The sequence below is a fragment of the Pleurodeles waltl genome, chromosome 12 (genome assembly GCF_031143425.1).
Source record: "Pleurodeles waltl isolate 20211129_DDA chromosome 12, aPleWal1.hap1.20221129, whole genome shotgun sequence".
Lineage (NCBI taxonomy): Eukaryota > Metazoa > Chordata > Amphibia > Caudata > Salamandridae > Pleurodeles > Pleurodeles waltl.
This window is the reverse complement of record NC_090451.1, coordinates 279,894,248-279,906,657: the sequence shown is the minus strand read 5'-3', so window position 1 is coordinate 279,906,657 and position 12,410 is coordinate 279,894,248. Positions and strand designations below refer to the sequence as shown.

At 43.2% G+C, this 12,410-nt stretch overlaps 1 protein-coding gene across 3 annotated transcripts in view; it reads right to left on the bottom strand.

The window, feature by feature from the left end:
• The window catches only part of HSF4 (heat shock transcription factor 4), a 356,190-nt gene that overhangs the window by 119,572 nt on the left and 224,208 nt on the right, over window positions 1-12,410 (bottom strand). For all 3 annotated transcript variants that reach the window (XM_069216203.1, XM_069216204.1, XM_069216205.1), the window contains exons 7-8: window positions 12,053-12,152; window positions 1,983-2,107 (exon numbers count right to left, since the gene is read on the bottom strand). In XM_069216203.1, the coding sequence (XP_069072304.1) occupies window positions 1,983-2,107; window positions 12,053-12,152 (225 nt within the window). The remainder of the gene's footprint in view (window positions 1-1,982; window positions 2,108-12,052; window positions 12,153-12,410) is intronic.

Sequence of the window (12,410 nt, the reverse complement as noted above, 5' to 3'; positions counted from 1 at the left end):
GTTTGCAGGTGGTGAACATGCAGGTGAGCATCTGTGTTTCTGTCAATTGGTCTGTGTAATGTTTTAGATGGGTGAGCTTGGATGCAATGGAGTGTGGGGCTGGACTTTGGCTCTGCCCCCTGTGGGAGGGATGGGGAAGTTCAGTCTCTTCTGGACAAAAACCAGGCTGCTGAAGAGGCTCATATTTCCCTGGGTTCTTATGAGCCAGTGTCCTTTCTGGTGCCTGTACCAGTCTAGAAGTGGGACAAAGTTAAAGTAGCCTATGCTAAACGGAACCTTCCTGACTTTTCCATTAAGTGGGCAGAGCGTTACTGGGCTGGCCAGTTAGGAGTGGTAACATTGGTGGGTGAATAAAGGGCCACACATAGATGTCCATGGGGGTATTTCTTGCCCACTGTAGGTGGTTGGCTAGGTATTATGATCCTAGCGTCCCTTCTAAGGCCTTTTATTTCAAGATTATACCCTTGCTCCAGCTCAAACTGGGCAAGTAATTTGTGTGGGCAGGTGCCTTACATGAAGTCTGGAGAGAGCCTGAGTACTCGCAACCAATCCTGACGCTGCTCTGAGCACCGTCAGGATTGTCCGCTGGGAGCCTGTGCTAGCCCGCGGCAGAGAAGGTGAGTGTGTGGTGTTTTTGTTTTTGTCTCTTCCCCCTCCACCACTCAATTTAGCCTTGATGAGCAGAGATTTTGTTAAGTACTCACTGACTGGTCTCTTTGAACACACCTTCTTCAGGAGTGGACCTCCTGCTCTGCAGGGCTGAAGAACACAACCATGTCCCTAAAGACAATACCTAGGTTGTGGGCTTGTTGAACCTGCTCACTCCATTGGGAACTGTTAGAGTACTCATACCAGAAATTATTTTCTTATTTGGGATATTGTATTTTGGATGCTGCAAGCTGCTGTTACTGTCAGATTTTAATTGACATTGCTCCATAATCGACATTACGCAAGGGGTTTGGGCAGCGTGCTGTTTCTGCAGAGCTTTTATCTTGTACTGCAACATGGTCTTACCTGTTTAACAGCCTAATGCCAAACATTAATGTCTTCCATTCCTAAAAGGGTGGTGGCTCAGTCCTCATTTCACCCTGCTCTGCATATCTGCTTTCACTCTGGCTACAAGCCATTCCTACAGCACACCACCAGCAGTCAGCAAGAGCACAAATTGAACCTTTAAGAGAGCACTCGTTCGGGTGTGAGGCCAGTACCCACAAGCTGTTAAATTTTCTTGGCACTCCGTGAACTAAAATACGGGGAACATGTATAGTTTAAATATGCTCATATTTAATGTAGAGTATCAAGTGCAGGCCAGTCTCCAGACAACCAAAACGGTTTCCTCCCCTTGGTAGGTAGTGGAATGTTTGTTCTTATTGCAGTGAATTTTTTTTGTTGTTTTTTTTGTGTAGGTTACCAAATCTGATCTAGTTTGCATTGCAAGTATTTAGTTTTTTCTTCTTGATGTTCCTGCTCAGAGCAGCTGCCCACTTTTTCACTTTGTCTGCGGTTGTCTACCCTAGATTGGAGAATCCCTAGTCCTCCAGACTACTCTGTAAAAACCGGGTTATTCTGTTTACAAGTGGACCAATATAATATCCTGGGACCTTCCGTAGGCCAACCATCACCGGGCAGTGCAAGTTACAGGGTGCTCCTACTTTTCAAGAATTCAATTGGAGCACCAGCTGTACATGTTGCCAGCCTCTGCCTCACTTTTGTAACACTGTGGACTATATACTGTCGCCCAACTGCTGTTGGCATATGCTACCTATGTCTTTCTATGGAGTCTGAGATTACTCAATGATCTTTGAGTTCCGCATCGGTTTTATTCCTGCCCTTTTTCCATGAGTAGCATAGCCCCAGCAACTTGTTCACTCTGCAGCCACGTTCATTGCCGTATTGTGGTGCAATAAGGTGAACAAATAAAGATCCTACAGCAGTTTGTATGATCTTCAACAAGTCTCAACATTGGAGTTTTGCTTTCTTACCTCTCTTCTTCAGGGGCAGCTCCCATCGTTGCTCCACTACCTGATGAGGCCTCTGTCACATCCGATATAAATGGTCCTCCAGCAATGGCTGGACTATTTAAGCAGGAAGCTGGTTCTGCAGATGGCTGCAAATTAACAGCAGAGCAAATCAATAAGCCATTCAGGACAACAGACTCAAAGAATGATAATTATTTAAAAAACTGCTTTTATGAGGCTTGCACACTGTTAATGTTCTAGTCAAAAACACTTTCGTTAATGGTTTTAATTTGGTTACATTAAATGGTTTTAATTTATTTCTCATGAAGCACAATGTTCATTCCAAGAAACAACTTGGCAATCCAGACATAGGAACTTCGTGAAATCGACAGAAACAGATATGATTTGAGTGCTTTCCTTAAGACATTTTGTTTTTGTATCCAGTGCTACAAAATAGGTCATTCCCAAGTTTGTGAGTCAGATGACTTGGCACTGTAACTCTGGCTTGTAGTAGCTTGCTATGGGGCCCATGGAGTAAAATATTAAAGCTGGACCTCAGAAGCCTCAAAAGAAATGTTGGGTAGTTCGCCTTTAAACATGACTTTTCTGTATCATGGCAAAACTTTGTGCATTATGCATAATGTCTTAAAGCATATTTGTGTTTGGCCTGCAGCGAGTTGTGTATTTGTAAAGCATACTATCGGGTTGGGGGGGGGGGGTCACCCTGCCACTGAGCAGGGTTTTATGCCTAGTCCTGGCTACAGTAGGTTGGTAACTGAAAAGTCAGGTGTATAGACTTGCGGAATTCAAGAAGTAGAGGCTCTTATATGATGTGGGGGGGGGGGAGGTCTTTTTCACACTTTAGAACTGATGTAAGAGAATACCCATCCTGACTTTATTCTGTATATGCACAGGATGTGTGCAAGTAAGAGTGCTGTGGAGGGGAGGTATCTGAGGGGTGGTGGAAGGAGGTGCAACTGTTCAGGTAGGGTGGGCACAAGTTGTGTAGTGCCTTGAATGTGTGTGTTAGGAGGTTGAAATGAGCATGTTTATGTATCGGAAGTCAGTAAAAACCAATGAGGTATGGTATGAGAGTTCTCTTATGGGAGGGTGAATCTAGCTGCTGAGTTATTGATGGTTTGTAGTCTTCTAGTGAGTTGCTTGGTGATCCCGGTGTACATGGTGTTCCCGTAGCCCAGCTTGCTGGTGACTAAGCAGAAGTGACAGTTTTTCATATGGCTAGGGGAGTCATTTGAAGATTTTCCACAGCATCTTAAAGGGGTGGAAGCAAGAGACAGTGATGATGGTGACTTGTGTATTTATTTCCTGTTTTTTTCCTTGTGGTTACTTAACGGTTCCTGGCTTGGGTCCAGTTGCAAGTGAAAGATGCTGTATACAGAGGTGGTTTCGTTGTAGAAGAACTCCCAAGAGCTTGTTGCTAAGGCCTGTAATGTTGTTGGAGGAAGCAGGAGGCACAGTGAAATTGTTGATGATAGAGATTTCGTTGCTGCTGTTAGTGCTGACACCTGTGTGATCTGCAAGTGCTGTGCACTTGGTGTCCTGTATCCGCTAGTGGTAGCGTAGCCCCTTTGGGCTGGTTTGAAGATGTCTTTATTTACGGTATCTTTACTTGTTCTTCAATTGCGTTCAAGTTGCTTGCAGTGGTGTTTTTGTGAGGCTGGGTTCCTCTTTGTACTAATTGGCCTGCTGAGGAGTTCTTGCCAATGGGATACTCTTGAGGGGAGCCAGGATGTTGGCGTTTGCTGTGATCCAGCTGTTAAGGTTCTGGATGACTTTTGGCAAGATGCTAGTGTGCTCCGGCTGGTGCGTGAAGAGGGCAGAAGCACCCTCCTGTTCTGTGATGCTTTTCCAGCTCTGGTGCAAGGTAGGTCTGTAGTGGTGCAGGATGACTATGCTGAACCTGATGAGGGCATGGTCTGACCAGGTCATAGTTGCTGGTTTGTTGACTGTGATGTTGCTGATTGAGTAGAAAAGTGGGTCCAACAGGTATCTGTCAGGAGGTTTTCTAGAAGGGCTAGAGTGTGGGTCTCTGAAAACGATGATGGTGCGGGTATTGGTAAGGGGTGTGAAGAAGTCCATGATGTCGCTGGTGAAATTGATGGGGTATCCTAGTGGTCTGTATATCAGGGTTCGCCCAGGAAGAAGCTGGCTGTTAATACTTATCTTGAATGTGAGATGTTCAGTGTAGCTGGTTGGGATGTCAGTGTAGGTGGTACAGCTCATGGTATCTTTGAATATGATGGTGACTCCACCTCTGGTCTTGTTGACCAGTCTTGCCTGGCAATTGTGTAGCGGGGGGAGGGGTGGCTGTAGCAGTGTCCGATGCAGAGGTTTGGTTTAGCTATGTCTCTATGAATAAGAGCAGCTCTGCCGTGTGGTCGTGCAGTAGGTCCCATATCTCTGTGACCTGTTTGGTGAACAAGTGGGTGTTGAGAATCTTGCATAACCGTGTGGCATGCTGTTTGTGGTGTTTAGTCTGTGTGAGCGAGTGGCTGAGAGCTTGACGTCGGTGCATGTGAATGCTCCTTCTGGGTTGTGTGGTGAAGTGTGGAAGCAATGCTGTGAGTGGGTGCTAGGGTTGAGATCATGGAGGGGTGCAGTAGGTAGGGGAAGAACCAGGCTCTGTGCACAGTAAGACGTGCCTTTGGTATCAGCATGCTTCTGCATTGCAGCTGCCATCCAAGTAGGTTGTAGAAGGAGGAGCGGGGGTGCTGTAGGGGGAAACCAATTGTTACTTTCTGTGCAGGTGGATGATGGGAGATCCAGTCAAGTCACTTCCCGGGGTGATGGGAAATGAAGGCTTCTTGCTTTGAATTCCTCTTTTAAAAGGTTTGTCGTTAAACCAGTGCTATCACTTCCTGTGCAGATGGAGGAAGGGAAAACTGGTGATGTAGCTTTTTATGGAGATGGATGATGGAAGATCCAGGGATGTCACTTCTTGTGCTGATAGGTGATGAAACATGAAGTTCTTTTGCTTGGGTTCTTTTAAAGATCGTTTTTGGTGTAAAATCAGTGATGTCACTTCCTGTACAGGTGGACCATGGAAAAACAAGTAATGTCTCTGCCTGTGCAGATTGGTGGGAGATCCAGTGATGTTACTTCCATTTCTGCTAGGAAACTGGAGGTTTCATCTTGCTTTTGAGGCACTTTTGTAGTGTCACTATATTTCTCACTAACACTTTGCAGAAGCTGCAGCATGATGTCATGATTCAGGCAATCCTAACTATAAGCTGATTGCATGTGGTGGAAAGATCTTTGGTACGTTTACTCCAATGTGAGGCCCGGTTTGGATGTGTAGGAGGAGAAAACGGGTCAATTATCAGACATTAAAACATATTTTTTCCCCCCAAATAGTTTATTTCACTATATAAAACCTAGCATGTTTAAACGAGAGAGTAAGGCTTGATGGAGCAACATGATATGGAAAAAAGGGATTTATGCATGGGCGGCAAACTCTTTAACTGTTCATTTCAAACTAGATTATTCCAAAAAATGACTAAATCTGCACTTTTGAAATCTCCACTAGCAAAAATGCAATAAAAAAAACCCAACGTTTAGCTAACTGTTCCATAAGAAATAGGGAGACTTTCTCCGCTCTTCTTTCAGCAACATAGCAAGTCTAATTTTTGCGATCAAAACAGAATAATACTTCTTTTGAACTCTGGAACATTCTGAAAGATAGTATCGAACTACAGTGTTGGGAAGTATATGCTTGGCACAGAATGTCAGCTGTTTATTTTTCTGAGGTGAATGATGAAGAAATTGACGATTTGACACAAAATGTACCTTCATTTCAGTCTTTCAAACAACTATACATAATTTCCATGAAAAGAAAACAATTGTGAGAAAACTGTGTTCTGTAAAAGATGGTGTTAGGCCAGTTCTTCTAGTTTTAAGAATTGGTTAGAGGAAGTGGGCAGCTCTTGTGATAAATATAGCTTTTTGTCCTTCCAATCTCATTAAACAGCCACTACTGGAGGCTGCATGACTAAGAAGACTCCTGCAAGCCGGTAAGGCTTATTCTTGAAGGAAGGCGAGTGGTAGAATGTTCATCTACAGGTAACACTAGAATTGCATACAGTAAATATAATATGCAGGCACTGCTATGACTCTACTGCTTCCAACGTGGCTGCCACCGTGGCCGCACATTTGGAGTCTTCTTGAGCAGAGTGTGGTAAAATAATGTCCAGAAGTGGTGTCCTGGTAGTTACAACGCTCAGCCAGCCATAATTGTTAACATTGGGTGCCCAGAGCAGGTTGAAGAAAGATAGCCACACAGCTCAGAGGTTCATCCCAGATTTTTATAAGCTATTCAATCTCACTTGGTATAGCCGACATTGAATCTTTGAATTCTCCTCCCCGCACTCAGTGCTGCAAGCTGTGAAGCTGGTCCAGGTGATTTTAAGCCCATAATGCTTGTTCTGAGCAAGCTACTGTCTTTCTTTCTTCTTCACATTAGAGGAGTGTAAGCCTTTCCTCAGTGTTTTGAGTTTGATCTCATATTGAAAGTGGATGGCCAGTCCTGTCCATGGTGCAATGTTTCTTTGGCTGTCCACAGAGCTTCGATTGGAAGCCAACGGGAGTGATATTTTCCTGGCTCAGAAGTCCAGCTTCGCTGGATATTCATTCAGACCTGGTGCAGCATTTTTTTTTTTGGAGGGGGGGGGCGAGGTCCACTTGACCTTAACTGCACCTTTCCTAAGGTTCCAAATGTTCTTTTGGTGACAATCTGCACTGTTCTAGTCACAACACGATGACAAATATCTCGTAACTTAAACTCTGAATGTGTTCTACTGGGTCAGGCCTGTAGGCAATGAGTTATTTCAAGCTGGGCCTCATTCCTCTTCTGCCTTAGCTTTATGGGTTAAGTATTAGCGTGCCCTTGGCCATAATCTTTAATGAGGGATGCTTCCTGGCACGCCAGCGATTGGCCTGTCAAAGTGGTCTGGCATATTTTGGGGGACACAAAAATGATTTTTCCCTGTTCCATTAAGAGTTTCTTGATCTGAATCAGACACACCACATCCTAGCTACAAGGGTCAGCGCAGGGAAGCTCGAAATGAAGGAGTAGCAACGGACATACCGGGCATCTACGGCCATTGTCCTAATGTGGCAGTCCACCGTGAAGGAATACAAACACACTGATGGAATCCCAGCACCAAATGTACACCACAACATGCTACACACAAACATTTCTAACTCTGGGGAAGAGAAAGGTTCTTGTTATGACACACAACCACCACTGTGGTACTCCTAGACATAAATACTCTGTTGCAACTTGTGTAACATTTGTGTCGAGTTCCCATGCAGTAAACATACATGGTATGTCAGAAATGATTCATTCTGAAGTAGGGAAGTGATGCCGAAACACAGTTTTTCAGTCCCACAAGCAGTCAATTAAAACGTTTTGTCACAGTGAAAAATGTCAACGCTAACCACAATACCTAATATTGGTGTACGGTCAAAGGCAAATACATTTAAAAGCGATGAATACTCATTGCTACATACCAGTTCTCATGGCAGTCAAAAATGGGCATTAAATGCAATCCGTTTAAAAAGACAGTTCCTGTTGCTCCAGTAGGATGGTGCAGATCATTAGAACCAAAAGCAATGTAGTAGGTAACCTACATGTATATATTCAAATGCATAATATTGCACAGAAACTATTGTCTAAAAACATCAGAATTAACACCCAATATTTCTAAGGTCTGATTTTGCATTTGGTCTCATGAAACTACTCTAAGGCCCATATTTATACTTTTTTAGCGCCGCTTTTTGATGCAAAATCGGCGCAAACTTTCAAAATACAATTGTATTTTGTAAGTTTGCGCCGATTTTGCGTCAAAAAATGCTGCAAATGCGGCGGTAAAAAAGTATAAATATGGTCCTCAGTCATGGAGTGCCTGGAAATTCCCTCTACCTCCCACAACTTGCCTTTCTGTGAAAGGCAAAACCTGTCCGAAGCCCAGCTTCTCACATTTCCTACCTGGAAGCACCATTCAAACATCTAAGCAGAATCTACTAGAGCTCTGTCATGTCACCCACACACCGGCACTTCCCTTCAGGCTCATCTCACCTGCAAGAACTGTCACTCACATCGTACTCTGCCCATGCATACTGCGTAGACTCTCCTCTGAACAACCTACTGGGCCATAAAACGCCTGTAGCTGCACATTAACAGGAGGCCAGGTCGCTGGGTACACATGCTAATACTGGTTAGGCACAGGTCCCCGTATACACTTTGCCACTTGCACAAAGCAATGTGTGATTCTAAGCACATCTTTCTGTGTCGCTGTGGCTGAAACTGTAAATGATATAATTTAAATAAGTAAACTGAAAATTTCCTGTCATAATTAATAAATGCGTACTGCTGAAGTATTTTATTATAGTATAACACATATAGAACTTACTACACCTATGTGGGGCCAGGGCCGGATTGTCCGTAGCAGGCTTTGGGCATTTCCCTGGGAGGCTGGAGGGGTGGGAGCCAGTTTCGCAAGGATGCTGCAATATTGGCCACCAGTAACAAAGGCAGCAAAACCAGTATACTCCACTCACTCTTGTTCCCGGGGTGTGGGGGGGCTTCTCTGACAATATTGCCAAAACTGCTTTAAGTTCCCAGTTCAGCTCAGTGTATGGCACTGAAACTGCATGGTAGCATGCTAAACTGTGTATGGTTGAAAGTGTGTTGTATTTGCTTTGATCCTGGGTGGGAGGTGTTTCCATGTTGTGCACGAGGAGCACCAAAGTGCTGTTTTTGCACTGTGGGATGCAGTGTGGTGAATGAGGAAGTGTGAGAGACAGGCATGCAGTTTACAGTTTTCCTTAAGCTGGCAGTCTTGAGCAACTCTGCAGATCCCTTAATAGTATTTCTTATGTTCCTACTTCACTTAGCTGGTAAATGCTCTAGGTCAATGGTTCCCAACCTTTTGTCTACTGCGGACCCCCACTTTATCAGTACTGGAACCCGGGGAACCCCACTGGATCATTATTGGAATCCAGGGACCCCCCCCCCCCCGGCAATGAGTCATTAGTGAAAGCTGGGGACCTAATTTGTTAATATTATGACATTGTCTAAGCAGCCACGGACCCCCTGAAGAGACTTCACGGACCCCCAGGGGTCCCCGGACCACAGGTTGGGAACCACTGCTCTAGGTTGCCCATTCTGAGACATGTTGTTTAAAGTTTATGGTCCTGGGCAGGTATTGGTTAAAGGGGGAAGTGATGAAGAGATCATCTGGGATTAACTTTGTTAATATCATCACATATCTGATTGTCATTCTGAGATGGGCAGAAGTGCTGTAGTATGTGTCTAGTTGGGACCTGCCATAGTGAACTAACTTAAGAGTCCTCTATTGGCCAGCAGCATGTGGCAGGTCTCTTTAGTTATTCAGTTCCTGATCAGATGACAGTGGGTGAATTATTGCTTTGGCCTGGTGCAATACTGGGTGATGGATATGTCCTATAGCGGTTTTGTTTTATGTGAATGTAAGAGTGCCAAGCAGTAAAGGGAAATATTAAGCAGTCTGCATGAACTAAAGTCCCCCACCTGACTGCTGAGTGTCATGGTATTACTTTTAGTGCGGAGTGGTGATGTGATATGAATTTGAAGCAGCTGGCTTTAGGGCTTTTTACTCCTTTCTACCAACATCCTGAAAGCAGATTTCTTCCCTGGATGTCGCTGTGACAGCAACCTACCAGGTGATAACTCAAATGCAGATAAACACAAAAGCTGGTAGACAGGGACCCTGGGGCAAAAGTAATTTGGGGGCCCTTGTTCGGAACAGCCATACATTTAAGATCCAATTTCAGCTCTTTCATGCCCTCTTTGGCTAGGTCATTGATATTGCATAAACACATGGTCCCAATTCTAAATGTGTTTACATATAATATTCATCGACAAGGACGTGCTTTCATTATTATAACACAACAGCTTCTCCCCAATATTATTTCAAATAATCTTAGTGACCCCACCCATTTTTCATAAGTGAGGTACTGTTTTGATCCCACAGAAACTTTGTTTATGAATGTAGCATGATGTTCAAAAATATAAACATTTCTCTGCAAAATGTCTCTCACATACACCCATACATCACCCAAATTAAAAATAAACTGAGGAAAATTGTTATTTTTTCAAAATCTGCGTAAGAATTATTGAAGGTCATCAGACCAAGACTCCCTTCAGAACAGGGGTGGCTCTATCTGGGACCCCTGGAAGGCTGGGGCCCTGGGCCAGGGACCACTTTCTCCATGCGTTAAAACGTCTCTGGAGGTAGACTCTGTTTAGGTGCCTTCCTTGTTATCACCAATGAAATATCCGCTGAAAACCTCCGGACACAAAGAATGAACTCACACAGCAGCAAATCTACAAAGACCTGTGGTAGGTAATGAATAAGAAGCAGGCTGGGAATCCGGGCTGCTTCCTGTTATTTGGTGCGGAGAATAGTGCTATCCCACCCTCCAAAAATGTTGAATTGATTATGGGCCAATAGATAAAGGATTTCAGCGCAAGTTTTGGACTTCAGAGGTATAGTGTTCAATAGGTTATTGATATGGAGCAACATTTTATATTGTTCTATTTTTCCACTTCTTGTCTTGTAAATGAGACACATTCTACGTGGTAAATTGTGCAACAACAAGCAGTCTTAAAGCTGATCAGGCACCTTAAATGTTTTGGAATACGAGTACCCTTTCTCCCGCAGGAATGTAAATGTGCCATTTTAATTAGAAAATGTTTAATAAAGTACGTGGTTCAATGATTAAAAATGTGCCAGTGATGTCAACATTTCTCAATTGCACGTCCGAAAAATTCTTGCTCTACTTGTTTTCAAGAACCACTTAATGTCCTACTTTGATGTGAATGAGAGTTAAACGTGAAGCATTTCGCTAAACGTTTTTAATTTCTGTTCCAACCTTTTTAATAATAGATTTACATTTTAGATAATGTATGGCATTTATATGTTTTGCAGGTATTTGTTATTTCATTTAATATGTGTTTTGTATTGTTATTTATACTGGCACCTAATCTTTCTACAGTTTTCATTGATGCAAACAATAAACTAAACAGTTAAACTAAGCATACATGCTATTGTACATCTTAGTGACTTTTGTGCACTAGTCTTATGTGAAATGCAATAAACAAGGATGTCGGAAACCGTGTCATGATGAACCCACCTTGTGTGGCTTTGCATGGTTTAGTAACTACAAAGGAGCACAAGGCAGTGTGTAATGCTGTCTTACATTACTTTGCATCAGGGGTGCTTCAAAAAGCTACACCTTCCTGACCAGGCACAACAAGGGGAAATCTCGTTATCCTTGTTACTTTCTCTTTCTCTGTGTGCTGCATTCTGCAGTATGCACAAAAATAGGAATATGCCTTTAAGTATGGGTTTTGTACAGGGAGGGAACCCTTCCTGCACAAAACAGTCCTGCCTTTAATGCAGACATAGTGCAAGGGAGCCTGTGGTGGCTCTAAGCTGCTCACAGTGCACCAGCACTAGGAGAAAGCAGAAATGATCCACACCTTAGTAGATATGGTGCATTTCTGCTGTCTCCCTCTCATGCAAGCGAGCGCATCAACTTTGCTTGCTACCCTGCATTGCATGAAATGTAAATAGATATGCTCCTTGTTGTCAGGTGTGAGGTTGCTTGAAAAGATAAGAAATGTTAAGGCCAAGGCTTCTTGATAAACGTTTTTAGGAGTATACTAAATTTGGAACACTCACGGATATATTTCAAGAAAAAATCATAAAGCTTCTAAATTATGCACAACGTGTCCAAAAATATAAGAAAATGCTATTGAGTTATACGTTCCCAAAAATGTGTTGTTTCAACAAATGTTGTATCAAACAGCGGCTTAAAGAATACATTTGTTTTTAAGAATAATGTTTTGTTGTGCATTGTTATAATATTTTTTGGCAAACCAATTTTGTCAAGAATTGATTCTCTGAGCATTTTTGGGGGGTAAATGAGGTTAGTTCGCAATTGTCAACTGAGCAAATTGTGAGCCAAAGTTGATACAATTTTTTTAAATCACCCCTACGAAAGAACATAATAGAAAACGTGACACCTACCGACTGAATGAAGTAGGAGTCATGAAGTGCATCAGGCGATAAATGGCGGCTGAACTTGGATGCTTGAGGAGATGTGTTTCCGTCATCTAGCATAAGCGGTCTAATGGGGGGGGGGGGAGAAAGAAGTTAATTTGAATTATATGGTCACAGCAAAAACAGAAGGCCATTGCTAAGGAAAGCTCACAATGAGTGTGTGCACCAATTTGCCTTTTCAAAAATGGGAATAGACAAAAACGCTTGATCCACTGAGCACTAATCATGACTGAATGAGTGAAGAAATTTGACAGTTAATTACTTTGCACTATCTCCTGACACAATGACATTTTTGCATGATCGCCTGTATTAGCATCTCTCACAC